General features: G+C 53.5%; 1 protein-coding gene across 1 annotated transcript in view; it reads left to right on the forward strand.

Annotated features, from left to right (window-relative positions):
• Positions 1-11,454, forward strand: part of Usp10 (ubiquitin specific peptidase 10) — a 47,049-nt gene extending 35,595 nt beyond the window's left edge. Inside the window, exons 9-14 of the mRNA XM_010627610.1 lie at positions 1,046-1,145; positions 1,889-2,066; positions 3,211-3,376; positions 5,969-6,113; positions 7,391-7,456; positions 10,441-11,454. Of these exons, the coding sequence (XP_010625912.1) occupies positions 1,046-1,145; positions 1,889-2,066; positions 3,211-3,376; positions 5,969-6,113; positions 7,391-7,456; positions 10,441-10,628 (843 nt within the window). The 3' untranslated portion in view covers positions 10,629-11,454. The remainder of the gene's footprint in view (positions 1-1,045; positions 1,146-1,888; positions 2,067-3,210; positions 3,377-5,968; positions 6,114-7,390; positions 7,457-10,440) is intronic.
• Positions 11,455-14,787: the final 3,333 nt, after the last annotated feature.

Genomic DNA, 14,787 nt, shown 5'->3' on the forward strand with positions numbered 1-14,787 from the left:
GTACCCCTGTGGTTCTTTCTGGTTTATTACAGCAGACGGATCTACAGCAAATCGCAATAGGGAAACCCACGTGGGCGCCATCTGGAGGGCTCCCTGGTTTTTAAATCCCTGGAGCTGCCCTGCAGTGCAAGACTCCCCAACATCACACTGACAGCAGGTGTGGGGTTGGCCTCCCAGGGATGCACTGGAGACTCAGATCCCCCTGCCTAGTTTGAACCTATTTTCTGAATGTCAAGAAGGTAGACAGAGCTTCAGCCAGAACCACATGGCTCCTTCAATGTAGGCACAGTTCCTTATCAGTTCATATGGTGGGAATCTTTTAAAATCCAAATTCCCAGACATACTCCAAGGCCATTGCTAAGAGGGTGGCCCTGGCTCACCTGGTGTCCAGTTTGCCCTCACCACACATGTGTGGTGCCTGCCCACTCAGCTGTCTGTGGCTGGGTCCATTTGGAGAGAGCAGATCGCCAGGTACAGTCTGTCCACCCAGCAACCTGGAGCGGAACAGCATGTGGACTCGGGCCAGGCAAGTGTGCTCCGTCTCTATGAGTCAGCCACGCAAGCCAGCAAGCCGCTGGAGAGCCGACGTGAGCCTCCGTGCCGTCCGTGCCATGTGTGTGCACGCGCGTGTAACACGGTCAGCTTCCCCACACACAGTCCAGTCCTGTCCCCAGTGGCCGCACGGGGTTGTCAGTGCACAGCTGCTGTGGGTGTGTGCGGGGAAGGCCTGCACAGTGTGCTCTTGGTCACTCAGAAGCGATTGTTAAGTAACCTTACTACTATTAGGAAGGAACATATATGTATTATAAGAAAAACTTTAAATACAGAAAAATAAAAAAAATAATTCCCAGAACTCCTAGAGCTAAGTACTGAACGTGTTCTTCCCTCTGCTTCCCCCAAGAGCTCAGCATTCCAGAGAAGCCCTCCTGGCAGTTTTAGAGCTGCTTTACATTTAACCCTGAGAGTTTCAGCAGCAGTGGATGCGCCATGGTCCCGGGGGCCTGGGCAGTGGTCACTCAGTCGTGTTTGTCCTCGTCCTCACTAGGGTCGACAGGAAGACGCTGAGGAGTATCTGGGATTCATCCTGAATGGCCTGCATGAGGAGATGCTGAGCCTGAAGAAGCTTCTCTCTCCCGACAGTGAAAGTAGGTTCTCTGTGTGCACACTGGGCCGGGCCATCCTCCTCTAAGTTTTGTTTTAAACAAAGGTGGCAGCTCATCCTGTGTTTTTACCTCTCTCCTTCCAACGCTCGTCTGCCCATCAGAAATCCTCCTTTCCTTCCTGAGATGACACCAATTACCTTTACACTGCTCATTCGATACCCTTGATAATGTTTCATTTGGCTAAATTGAAGTTTATCCAGAGACTCTACTGTTGATTCCTTCAGCCTTAATTCAGAAACGTTCACGGATACAGAAAAGCAGGAAGAATGGTTTGTGGAATCCCCTTGTGACTGCGGGAGTCTGCATTCCTGGCATATCCTCATTATCTGTTTCCACATACGTACACACAGAGTGTGTTTACATTTCCCCGGGATGATTCAAAGTGAAGTTGCAGAGGAGTGGAGTTGGCCCCTCTGTGCTAAAGCGAGCACCCTCACCCTGAGGGTAAGGGCCTCGCCCACAGAACCGCAGCCCCTGATCTAGCACAGGCTTCTGACACTGCCTCCCTGTGCTCCTCACAGGCTCTGCCCGTTCCGAGGACATCTTTCACAGCGAGTCTAGGGACACTGCCCTTGCAGCATGGCTCACTGAGACTCAGTGTAGAATGTACCCCAAGTCTGTGGAGTGTGGTTGACACATCGGTCCCCGGTTCGCCTCAGGCCTGGCTCGTTTGTGTGATCTTGTGTTCTTATCAGGAGTCACCTAAGCAGACCTTTTCGTTTCAGAGCTCACAGTTTCCAATGGGCCCAGAAGCCCCTTGGCCAACAATGAAGAGCCTCAAGAGCAAGGCGAAGGCAGCGAGGAGGAGTGGGAGCAAGTGGGCCCCAGGAACAAGACGTCGGTCACCCGCCAGGCGGATTTCGTTCAGACCCCAATCACTGGCATTTTTGGCGGACACATCAGGTTTATGATTTTCTGGAATAATTAGTATTTGCCCATTCTAGGGTTGACCATCGTGCTAGCCAAGGAGGCGTGAGTACGGTCCTGACACCTTGGGCCCTGGCATAATTGCCTGCTATGGGCTGGTCCTCCTGCTGCTCGCTGGACGCGTCCCCAGTGCTGAGGGCCACAGTGTCTCTCCAGCCTCAGTTGCTCACTGTTGCAAATTGAGAGCAAAGCAAGCTAACTGAACTGTTAAAAGAGAAATTCCCAGAGCCGTGGGGCCATTTCGTGTATTTTATTAGAGTCTGCAACATGAAGTTATGGCACTCAGATGGTTTCCACAGAGAAGCAGGCGGCATGGCCTTTATCTCACATAATTACCCTTCTTGTGTTGATACTACTTGTCCCTGAAGTCTGTGCCCAGGAGCGGCTCATCATTGCTGAGCTTCCCGGCCGGAGACACCCACGTGAAGGTCCCCTGGCTCCTGTTCCCACTGCTGTATTCTGCTTGCAAACCAGGCCACTGAGGCTGCCAGCACAGACTTCCCTCAGCTCCGAGTGTCTTTGCTGAGGCTGAACGAGAAGTGCCAAATGTAAAATATTTTACTCAGAAAAACTTAGAAACCAGCTAAGAAAACAAGGCTGGACTGGAAGGGTAGCAGTCTGTCTTCCTGGAAGACAACTTGTTTTTTATTCTCCACACCCTGTCCCCCCTCGTCTGCATGTCATTTTGTAGGGGGAAAATGCCGTTAAAAATAATGTCTACCTTGGGATTTCCTCTATTTTATTAGAATAGGCCACAATACTTTGAAAAAATGAAAAGTGTCAGCAGTTTGAGGCCATGGCAAGATGGTCACACTTATTAACTGGTACACTGCATCATAGTGTGGCATGACGGTTCAGGAATTTGGAAGATGAAATGTTTTCTTCCAGAGCACCCAAGTGAGGATATATCAACGGGCAGATTTACTTGCTAATACTGAGCAGGTAGTGTTCAGCAGGTATTTTACAATTCAGTATATTTTTGGCTTTTCTGTTGTCTCTAATCTTCTGAAAGTGACACTGAAAAATCTGATTTTCAGTGTTTATTCCTCTTCTGTTGGTTAATCTTAAGGGAGAGTAGCAAGGAGTGGGCTCTTAAATTGTTTTTGCTTTCAATTCCTAGGTCAGTGGTTTACCAGCAGAGTTCAAAAGAGTCTGCCACGCTGCAGCCATTTTTCACGTTGCAGCTGGATATCCAGTCTGACAAGATACGCACTGTGCAGGACGCGCTGGAGAGCTTGGTGGCGAGAGAATCTGTCCAGGGTTACACCACCAAAACCAAGCAAGAGGTGCGGCCCGGCTGGTTTGCAGCTTCAGTCCCAAGCCATTCTGGGTAGATGGGAAGAACACAGGATTAAGGGCGAGGGGAAGTGCTTAATTTGTTTGAATGGAACATGGGCATGATTTTAGCCGAGCATAGTCAGAGAGATGACCCAGCCAGCACTCAGCTGTCAGCATAGGGCGGGGCTTGGGTCGGTGATCCTGAGCTGCATGTCCACTTCTGGCATCTAATCACGGTTTCACGAAGTCAGCACCACCTCTGAGTAGTTTCTTTTGTAGTCACGGTTTGTGGCAGTTTATTAGATTAGTCAGGGCCTCTCAATACATCTGTTTTGCATTTGATTATAGATCTTCAAGGACATTAAGGATAGAAAGTCATTGTTCAGATGCTGGTTGCCCTTCCATTTGATGTGAAGGAGTGCGTCTTTGAGTCTCTTGTTCATGAGCTAAGGGTAGCGGGTTCCGGCTTGGGTCTCGGCCAGCATCCAGGAAAGACGGTCCGCTCTGCCGCTGTGCAGAGGTTGTCCCCTGTGACCTGGGCCATGCAGAGAGCCCTGTCATGTTGGGAGGAGGCGCTTTCCTGTGGAGATTTGTGTGAACAGCTCGTGGCTCCTCATGCCATGGCCAGGCGGTGTGTCCTGTCCTGTGACTCGCACTGAATGGAGGAGGGCAGTGGGGACCTGTGACCAGTGCAGCTGGCCCTCTCACTCCACTCTTAACCGACCAGCCCGCTCTCATTGGGCCTCGCTGTGCATTGTGTGTTTAGATTTGCTTCTTAGGGATTCCGCCACAGGAAGCCAGCCGCTGAGAAGTGAACAGGCGGAGAAGGGTCGGGAGGGTGGTGGCAGTTAGGTTTGTGTCTGACTCTGGGTGACAGCTCGGCGTGCCTGTCGTAGCTGTGACTCCTGAGACAGATTGCTATCCCTGGCGCTTTCGTGCCCCTCCCCATGCTGCTCATTGAGCCAGCTGCAGCCAGCTCGGGCCTCTTGTCCTGCTGGCACATCACCAACCTTGCCTGCGGCGGCTAGGAGGGCCCTTCTGGGTGTGTTTGTTCTGTTGCCATTAAACACTGATCTGGTGGGGCTGGGCGGGGTGAAGGTGGCTGTGCGTCTGTGGTGCCAGCGGCAAGGAGGGCGACTGTTCCACCCAGCAGGACTGGGGTGGCTTCCCCCGGAGGACGGGAAGCAGCGCTGTCACTGTTCTAATCCTGTGCCTGTGGGACTCCCAGGCCAGTCAGGAGCACCAGAGAACAGATGTCCCAGGGAGGAAGAGTGGACACATGGCCTCTCTACAAAGGCCTGGAAAAAACAGCACAGTATTTTCTTCAATGTAACTTTTTAAATTTTCCTTTTAAAAATACCAAACTATATGTTACTATATTTTAGGGGAAAAACTTATTTTCTGGGGGAACATGTGAAGGCAGGTCCACGGGAATGTGTCCACTGTGTGGAAAATGTGAGCCTGGGCCGGGGATGTACCTTGGTACAGTACCTGCCTGGCAAAGCTTGAGACCCAGGGTTAGACTACCAGTATCAAAAAAAAGGAGAATGTCAGAGTCTGCTGTAAATGGGACAGTGGGCCCCATTGGCTTTGTCTGGAACCAGCGGCATATGGGAGAGTTTCCAGTCGGCCACTCTGGGAACTGCTGGGCTTCAGGTTGAAGTCTGTGCTTAGAGCTGAACAGACCCTTGAGATAGCGGGGTCCTGGTCTCTGGCGCACCTTCGTGAGCTCACAGGTTCTCGATGGACACAGGGAAGCACAAGGCGTTGGTGCCCCTGGGGCCTGACTGGAGGGAAGGCAGGCTTGGTAAGGCGCTGAGCTCAGGGCATGCCGGTGCTGCCTCCCATGCCTGCCTTGCCCAGGTGAATGCTGCTTCGTGCACCTCCAGCCAGATGTGTGCCCAGTCCCTGAAGGGTGTGCTTCTCGCTGTGTTGCTGTCTTTAGATCGTTAGTTTAAAGACTATTTCTATCAAAAGAATTCTCTAAGTCAATAACGGGGTTTTTTGTTTGTTCGTTTTGAGATGAGGGCTTGTTACATAGCCCAGGCTGGCCTCGAACTCATGGCGATCCTCCACCCTCAGCCTCCCAACTGCTGAGATCACAGCTGTGCATCACTGCACCCTGCCCAGCACCACAGACTTTTAAGCAAAGATTGACACAGACACATTTTACTTTCAAAAACCTGGCTAAAAAAAAAAAGCAAGCAGCATTCATCAGACCTATGAGAGTACTTCAGGACGTATTAAATTGATAAAACAGTTATAAAACTGAAAAGGGGGGCTGAAGGGCTTTGGGGTTATTTAAAACATCTGATTGAAAAAAAACATTGCCATCAGCTTTATCAATCGCAGGAGAGTACGGAAACATAGGTTGGCTCCCACTGAGTTGGCTTTTCCTTCTGACACTGGCCGCAGAGCACAGCTCTCCCCTGGAGTGTGTGGCAACTCAGGCCCTGGGGCTGCCTGGCTTGTGAGGGGCCCTGCATCCCTGCGCCGGGCGCAGAGGGTGGAGGGCCACTGCAGGCTCTCGCCAAGGCGGCGGGTGGACGGGCACTGCTCTGGTCGGGCAGGTCAGCACGTCCCGATGTGCCGTGCCCCAGGTGGAGATCAGCCGGCGGGTGACTCTGGAGAAGCTGCCTCCTGTCCTTGTGCTGCACCTGAAGCGCTTTGTGTACGAGAAGACTGGCGGCTGCCAGAAGCTGGTCAAGAACATCGACTACCCCGTGGACTTGGAGATCAGCAAGGGTAAGGGAAGCCCTGCCAGCCAGCCTCAGCCCTCTGCTTGGCTTCTCTCGTTTTAAACTTCTTGACTTTGAGAGTCTTTGATAGTTAATATCCTTAAAGTGGCTTTTTAAAAATGAAAATGAACAAACCCTATAATTTTGCTAGATCAGAAAAATAGAAGCTTTTGTCCCTCAAAAAGAGCACTGTACTTCATTCAGCAAGTGTCTTATGAATTGGTGGGTAATGCTTGTCCTGGACTAGGTCCCGGCCACTGTGCTCAGCAGCCGGCTGGGCGGCAGTGGGAGTTTCTCCACGACAGTGACACTCGTGCTGTGTGCGTAGCACTTTGTCACCCACACGTGTCCACGCGCAGCCAGGCATGCTGGTTTTAGTGTGCTGTGGCGCGGCTGTCTTTCTGAGCACAGCTTGGGGCTCCTGTTCAGAGGCAGGGCTCTGCCCCAGCCTGAGGGAGGCCCCGGGCCCGTCCTGCTGCCGAGCAGATAAAACACAGCTTAAGGAGACATTTTTCTCTCGAAAGCTTCAGAATTTGTGGCAAACATAAAGGTGAGGCTTGACGGAGAATGGGGCACGCCCGAGGGGCGCCAGAATGGCATGGGTCTGGGGCCAGAGAGGAGGGCTGGCAGCCTCGCTGGGTCCTGCCAAGGAAGTAGCCCAGCTCCGCTCTTCCCTGCCGACCCCACGGGCCACACCGTGCTTCCGCCCTTCCCGCCAGCGGTCCCCGTGTGTAGCAGCGGCTCCAGCCTGCTCCCATGTCCTTGTCCCCTGCCTCAGCCTGAGCAGTGCAGGGGCCGTCAGAGTGGCATCGTGTGGTGCATGTTCCTTCATGCTCTGCTTTGCCTCTGGGAGCCCTGAGCGCCGACAAGGTCCAGAACGGCCTTGACCTGACTCCCTGACTCCCGCCACTCACCCCACTCATCCTATGCGGCTCCCACCCCCGAGGGCACGGCTGGGAAGGTGTGGAGAAGGCGCCCGTGGCTGTGAGCTCTTCCTGAGGCTTTGGTTCTTCAGTCTCCCAGGATGTTTGGCGTGCGCAGCCCTTTTCTTTTCCATATTTTAGAGCATCTGTTTCTCAGGTGCTTCCAGCGTGAGCTCCTCAGTGCTATGTTGGATCGGCTGTGGACCGTGTCACCACGCCGCACACTAGCGTCCCTCCGCCGGGCTGTGGAGGTGGCCACGCTCCTCCTTGAGCCGAGGCTGGCACTGGTTGTGCACTTGAGTTACTCAGAACTTTTCTAAGTCCTTTTATAAATGGGTTCCGTTGATGTTTTGTTTTTCAGAACTGCTTTCTCCAGGGGTTAAAAACAAGAATTTTAAATGCCATAGGACCTACAGGCTCTTTGCAGGTAGGTAACTTTGTACAGTACTGCTTCCTTGTTAAAGCAATGAGAAATGAGTTCACACCGAGGCACATTTAAGCCGTACTATACTTCACATGGAGAATGGTGCGCTGTGCAGAGCGTGCCTCTGAACCTTGTAACCAGGAAACCTGCTGAGAGTCTCTCCTGAATCTGAGTACCTAGCATGTACCGAGCACCAGCTGACCCTGAGCTGGCCCAAGGCCTCACCAGCAGTGAGTCAGCAGCACAGGTGCCCGTGGGGTGACCTCTGGACACCAGCCGAGTTAGAACGCATCCCAAACCATGTCCCTGTGTCCCCTCATTTGTGGCACAGGTCCTTCGGCTGCCACACTCCCTGAAGTCTGGCAGCAGGGCAAAAGTCGCACACCCATGGCCAGACAGGCGGGCCTGAGGCCTCGCTCCTCCTGGCCCAGAGCTTCCCACCATGTTGGGGTTTCTTCCAGACTTTCTACCTTTTCCTTCCGTCTTTCTGTCCAGGTGGCCCTAGTCTTAATGCCATTGACGCCTCATATGTCCTTGATGGTGGCCATCTGCAGCAGTTTTGTTTGCTTTTCTGTCTGTGTTTCTTAGTTCTCTAGCTTCTCCTTCATGTCGTACTGTGTTGCTTCTGGTGAACCTGTTTGTATTTAAAAACAAGCCTGCCACTTATGGCTCTTGCACCTTCATTGACCCTTTCAGTGCCTGTCTTGCTCCCAGGAGCCATCCTGAGAGGCGGGTGTGGTTCCCTTTATGAAAGGATTGCCCAGACTCACCGAGAAGTCACTCTTCTGTGGCCTGCAGTGGCCGGGCAGGGCTGTCAGACTCCTATCTACCTCAGCGGCTCCTGGGCTCCTAAGAATGTGATTGGCCCCTGGCCTGCTAGTATAGGCCTGGGCCTCATGAGAAAGCTCCCTGTCTCTTTTCTTTCCAGGCACTGCTTCTTTTCTGACTTTCTCCTCTCCAGCAGGCCAGCTGATCACAGCCCCTCCCCGCTGGTGGCCCTAAACAGGATGGCAGAAGATACTCTGATGGGGGTCTCTGTCCGCCCCCAGCCTGCCTTGAGCGTGGTCCCAGGCAGAGTTAGGGAGCCCTTGTCTGGGTCCTAGGCCCTGGATGAGTCCACACCCTCCCCACCTCTTCTGCATCCCAGTCTCGAGTCTTGTCCTGGAAATAAGGTCACTGGGCTGCTTAGAATTCTCTGTAAAATATCAGTAAAGAAATAGTTTTTTTTTTTTGATGGTTCTGATTATGGGACTGAGGAAAAATAATGTGCATTCTCAAAAACGAAACTTTGGAAAACTTTCACAGACTGGTTCTCAGTTGTGGTCCTGTCAGTGGGCTTGCCAGGGAGGTGGCACAGGGCTGCAGTGCCCGTTGGCTGCTCTGAAGAGGCCGGGTGCAGGGCACACAGCTCTGCTGAAGCTTCAGTGCGACCGTGTCTTGGGAACACGGACCCCCAGCCTCTGACCCTGGCGTCCTGCCACACGGCCACTCAGAACTGCAGCTTTAGCTTGGAGCTGGAAAGGAGGACAGAGTCCCACGGCGAACCTGGGGTCCCTTTGGCAGTCACTGGATCCCTGCAGCCCTCATGGGCACACCCCTGGCACCCCCAGAGCCTTGTGGCCCGGGAACAACACTGCCTCTTGGCCACACAGGCGCTGTGGTCCCTGTGTGGGCTTGCCCTGGTGTCATGCATTCATCTGGCACCTGCGGTGACGTCTCAGCCCCGGGGCTTGTCCCCCAGACTCGCCCAGGTCCAAGTGCCCGTCCACGGCTCTGCTTCTGCCGTGGAGAAGGGCACATCACCCAGTGGGCCTGTTGGCTGAAGCCTCGGCCAAGGCTTCTTGGTGGGTTGGGCTACATGATTTTGGGGGAGGGGGTACCTGGGATCAAACTTGGGACCTTGAGCTTGCGAGGCAGGTGGCAGAACCACTGAGCTAACTCCCCAGCCCTGGCTGCAGGATTTTTAAATAAGTAAATAACAAGTGGTTTTTTGTTTTTTTTTTTTTTTTTTTTTTTTTTTTGGTACCAGGGATTGAACTTGGGTCCTTGCGCTTGCAAGGCAGGCCTCTGAACCGCTGAGCTAAATCCCCGGCCCACAAGTGGTATTTTTATCTCTTAAGACATCGCTGTAGGAAATTGGCACTGCCTCTGGGGTCCTCACGGCTCCGTGCCCCCTCCCACAGGCCCTGCTCCAGCCCCCACCGGCCCTGGCTCTCCTCGCCCTGCGGAGCAGGAGGGTGAGCTCAGAGCCACATTGTCCCTGAGAGCCCCTCGAGCCTCATCGTTCCACCTTGCTGCGGAGAGCCAGGGACCTGGCCTGGGTGGAGGGGCCGCCTCAGCCCTTCTCATGCTTTCTACCTGAGTAGGCAGCACCACCCAAGGCCAAGCAGTTCCAGCATGGTCTGTCCATCAGCCTCCTTCCCTCCACTAAGCAAAGTCTTCATCCTTCCAGGTTTTTTTTTTTTTTTTAGAGACAGGGTCTCACTCTGTAGTTGATACTGACCTGGAACTCACTATATAGCCCAGGCTGGTCACAGTGATCCTCCTGCCTCAGCCTCCCGAGTTGTTGGGATTACACCCAGCGTGTGCCACCACGCCCGGCTTGATATTTCCATTTTTCACTGTCAATGCTGCCCTGACCTTGGACTAGGATTCACATGGTGTCTTGAGGATAGCGGAGGAGTGGAGTTGGCCGCAGGGCAGGTTGGGGTGTGTGGGCATCCCAAGGGTTGGTGTGGCTGTGGAGGTCTCAGTGAGGCTCGGTGTTTTCAGAGTTCTTACCATGCGTGTGTAAGAGGAGGAGTCTTACCTAAGTACACCCACAAAATGTGTACATACACATAAATGTAGACTCAGGTGCATCCGTCTGTGAAAGATCTGTCTAACCAGCTTCGTGTTGCAAGCGCCCACCGCGGCCTCTTGTGGCCGCACCCCTTCCTGGAGGCTCCTGCACAGGCACCCTCACAGCCCTCGGCTCCCTCTTGCAGTGGTCTACCATCACGGCAACAGTGCCACAGGCGGGCACTACACCACAGACGTCTTCCAGATCGGGCTCAATGGCTGGCTGCGCATCGACGACCACACCGTCAAGGTGATCCAGCAGTACCAGGTGGTGAGGCCCGTAGCCGAGCGCACCGCCTACCTCCTGTATTACCGCCGCGTGGACCTTCTGTGAGCCCTGTGCCGGCTGTGTGCCTGATCTGCTTCGTAGAGCTCCAGCTCACCGACTTCCTGCCTCTAGTGGCTCCTTAGGGAGAAACTCCCTTCTGCAAAACTGGGCTAGCATGGAAAGATGCCGTGGGATTTGTGTGCAGCATAGTTTATGTTGACGTCTTACTTCCAATCAAAATCATTCGGTTGAAACAGACTGTTGCTTGATTTAAGAAAATACACTAAAACCCATAATTCTGAAATGATGCTGATTCCTGATAGAAGAAAGGGAAACTTGCATTTGATTCCCAGTGTAATTGCTTAGTAGAATAAATCTACACCAGCAACTCTTGTAAATTTGTGAAAATGAATTTTATCTTTCCTTAAAAAATAAATTTTTTAATCCACCACACTTTCCTCCCCTACCCTTTAGTTTTTGATAAATGATTAAAAAATGAGCCAGTTATCAGAGAAGAAATAGTTCTTACTTCAAAAGAAAAATAAACACAAAATAGAAGTTGCTGGTTCCTAACAGGAAAAATACATTTTAATAATTGTGCAACGAGACACTGCTTACGTACGTACGTGTTGCAGATCAGATCTTTAGAGTTAAACTATGTTAGCATAGATGGGTGATTGTAACTTTGTTGTCATTGAAGATCTCAAATTGCTCTCATGCTTCCGTGTACACATTATGAAACGAAGTGCAGGTGAAACCCTGAGGTTGGTACTTCCTGGCGCCCGCGCACATTCTGCTGTCTGCCCCTCTGATGCTGCGCCCTACTTGTACACAGTGATACCCAGGAGTATGAAGTTGTCGCCCATCAATAAAATCACAGAGTTGGTTTCAAGCAGTGCGTGTCTGTGTGAGTGTCCTTCTGGTGGCGGGTCTGTGGGCGGTGTCCCCTGCGGGGCCCTGGGGCTGGACTGGGATGAGGGTCCCCCACTGCCCTTCTTGGGCAAGGAAGCTCAAGTCCTCAGATTGCAGGCACAGGCATCTCCTTTTTTCCTCTTTCCATTGTTTCCGTACCCTGGAAGTTTCAGAACCACTGGGAATGGTTTTCCATAAAGGCCAAACATCCTTATGGGGCAGCTCCTGGCTCGGGGGAGCTCTGGACAGAGGAGACAGAGAGAAGACAGCTCAGACGAGGTAGGGCACCTGAGGTGGGCTCCCAGCCGCCTGCCCCCTGCCCCCACCACATCTCAGTGCAGTTGGAGCCTTTTTCTCTAGCTTTCCCTCATACCATCTGGCATTACTAATCATAGCTTTGTGCCACTCGTGTGGGAAAAAAGCTTTGTCAACTTGGAGTACTAACGTCATCCACTTAGCCTGCTAACCTGATCGTCACCCAGTTGTGGTTCACTCGGCTGAGTTACAGTCGTATCATAATCAGCTTCTATTTACCATAATGTACAATTCCTATGGAACATAGGGGGCTTGGAAGCCAAAGGAACTTTAGGGGAAGCAACCCATACCCACAGTAACCCTGCCAAATGCAATAGAACCCTCCTTCTCAAGCACTTGGGGCCTGTTGTGGTGGCTCATGCCTTAATCCCAGCACTTGGGAGGCTGAGGCAGGAGGATTGCCCGGAATACGAGGCAAGCCTGAACTACAAAGTGAGACCATCTCAAAAAACCAAAAACAAAGTTTTTGGTTGAGTTCTGGATTGTGTCTGACCCTGACTAAGGTCTGCTCCCGTGCCGTGGCTGCCTGTCCACTGCGGTGTGTGCCTGCCGTTGGTGTGTGTGGTGACTGTCTCTGCGTGCCCCTCTCTAGAGCAGGGCCATCTGACCTGGGAGTGCCGACAGGAAGCATACATCCTGTGTGTTTAGATGTCTACCTTCCCGTCTGAGTATCGTCGTTGTCAATAATGGGCGATGCAGCATGTCCCTGGCCGTCCCTACACCACCCAGCTTGAGACTGTGTGCATGTCAGGCGGAAGCTGTCCAGTCTGGCACTGCCTGTAGGGTGGGCGCCCTGCTGCAGACAGGAGAGGAGCTCAGGGGCAGAATGCACCACGGCAGTGGCCCAGGGCTAGAGAAGCAGGTGACTCGTGACCACCCCTTTTCCAGAGTCCTGAGGGGGGCAGCCTGGCACCATTGAGACTGCACTCAAAGCATCCCGTTTTGTTCTGGAACACTTAGTAGCCTTAGACTGCTTCTACACTCAGAGCTTGGCCCGTTAGCCCTGGGGTCGTGGTTATAGATGCAGCAACTTCCCCTCTGGTTACTTGAGCTGCTTCTCTGGGGGCAGAGCCTTAAAGGAAAGCCCCAGGGAGCAAGCAGGTGTCCCCTGCGGGGATGGTGACCTCGCTGTGCTGTCTGCATAGTCCCCGAGAGGCCCAGGGGGCCAGGCTGCTTTCTTTTCTCTGTGCTTTGTCACGTCAGCGTGGGCCACAGCCCGGCAGGATGCACAGGAACTGCTCTCGGCACCCGTCATTTGGTAACGTTTCCTCTCTTGCTGAGCTTTCTGCTTACTGTTGCCAAAGGTGGCTGACTGGTTAGAAAACAGCCAGTCTTGCTTTTGAATTAGCGAAGTTGCTCTTTCAAAGTAGTCGGTGCAGTGCAGTATCGTGGGGCTGGAGACAGATTTGCCTGAGTCAGTGATAAGGCAGCGGCGGCCTGCGGTCTGCTGACTTCTCTGCAAGTGTTTAGTCGTCCAGAAGTGAGCCCGCCCGGACGGAAGCAGGAGACACGGCCTCTCCACTTCTGTTGACTGTCCAGTTTGCTGAGCATCCCTGATTTAAGAGCACCGGGCAGCCTGTTGGTGGTGTCAGTCACCCCATCTGACCAGGCCAGGTGTGGGCAGCCGACTGTGATGCCCTGAGAAAGTCACCAGGCAAATGGGCGCTTCCCTCTCGCTCCCGGGAGTTGCTTTTGTGTTCAGTGGTGTTCGGCTTGGGGAGCCTGCGCTCAGAGGAACAAACGCCCCTTCCCCTCTTCTGATCTTTCCCCTCTCTCCTTGTCTTCCTGCCAACAAAACACATGGCCGTCCTATTACTCTGATTTGTCCGTGTGGGATTTTAGTGGGGTTTGGACTCTGTGGTTGCGCTCGCTTTTGCCGCCGTGGCTGTGTGCGCTGCAGTCTTTATTCGGGTCGTCTGCTCCGCCGCAGCGTGTGTCCGGCTGTCACATTTGTGGGGGCGGCCTGTCCCTGCAGTCGCGCACAGCCCTTGGCCTCGCCCTGCGCACTTCCTCCTCCCCCCACACGTCCTTGTTCATTCTGCTTGTCCCGAGGGCCGGCTCGGGCTTGTGCCCACCGCACCGCTCGTTTCTGCCCCTGATCTGGTTGCCGAGAGATCCACACCCCAGTCTCTCTTCACCACCTGCAGCAACAATAGACCGGGGCCCTGCTGAGAAGGCAGCCCCTCCAGGCTTCTGCCCGGCGACGACGAGACGTCCGGCTTACATGGTTCTGAAAGGTGGGCCTTTGCTCTTCAGCAAGCGGCTGCAAGCTCTCCCTGACATGTCGGGTGCCAGGCAGGGGTCCCCAGTGCCTCAGTCACTCGGATGCAGCCCTGTGCTGACGGAGGCCTGAGCGGAGCACATCTGTGGTGTGTGGTCCTGAGCTGTGCTCCCTGCGGGTCCCGTGTCGCCTTCCTGTCGTCTTGGTTCGTACAGTCCTCCCCAGCTGGGTGAGGGGACTGGCTGAGGCCGGGCAGGGAGGCAGATGCCCAGGCGGGGGGAAGGGGGGTGTAGAGGAAAGACCAACGGGGGAGCGAGGCTGGCCGTGGTGGCCACGCTGTACCCTCCGTTGTCAGGCCAACCCCTGAAATCTGCTTCCTGACCCCTCACCCTCTGGTCCCCATTTCTCTTTGGGAATTTGTATTTGAAGTGGTTGCCTGTGACGAACCTTATGCTCAGGTCTACAGGGCCTGAAGGCTGCACTGTGGCAACCAGCTTGCCTTCAACCTCTGACTCTGCCACAGCGTCCTGGTCTTGGTAGTCCCGGTGGCCACAGTTCAGCAACAGGAACCAAACAGAAAGCAGAACCCACTTTAAGGCATTAGGATAAAGGGGCAGAAGGCCAGGTGTGGTGACACATGCCTGTCATCCAGCACTCCGAAGGTTGAGGCAGGAGGATTGCCACGACTTTGAGGCCAACTTGGGCTTTACCCTGAGTTGTAAGTTCAAGACCAGTGTGAACTACATAAAGAAAAAAAAAAAAAAAAAAAAAAAAAAG

Source organism: Fukomys damarensis, unplaced genomic scaffold (genome assembly GCF_012274545.1).
Source record: "Fukomys damarensis isolate Sample0158 unplaced genomic scaffold, DMR_v1.0_HiC HiC_scaffold_32, whole genome shotgun sequence".
NCBI classification, from domain to species: Eukaryota; Metazoa; Chordata; class Mammalia; order Rodentia; family Bathyergidae; genus Fukomys; species Fukomys damarensis.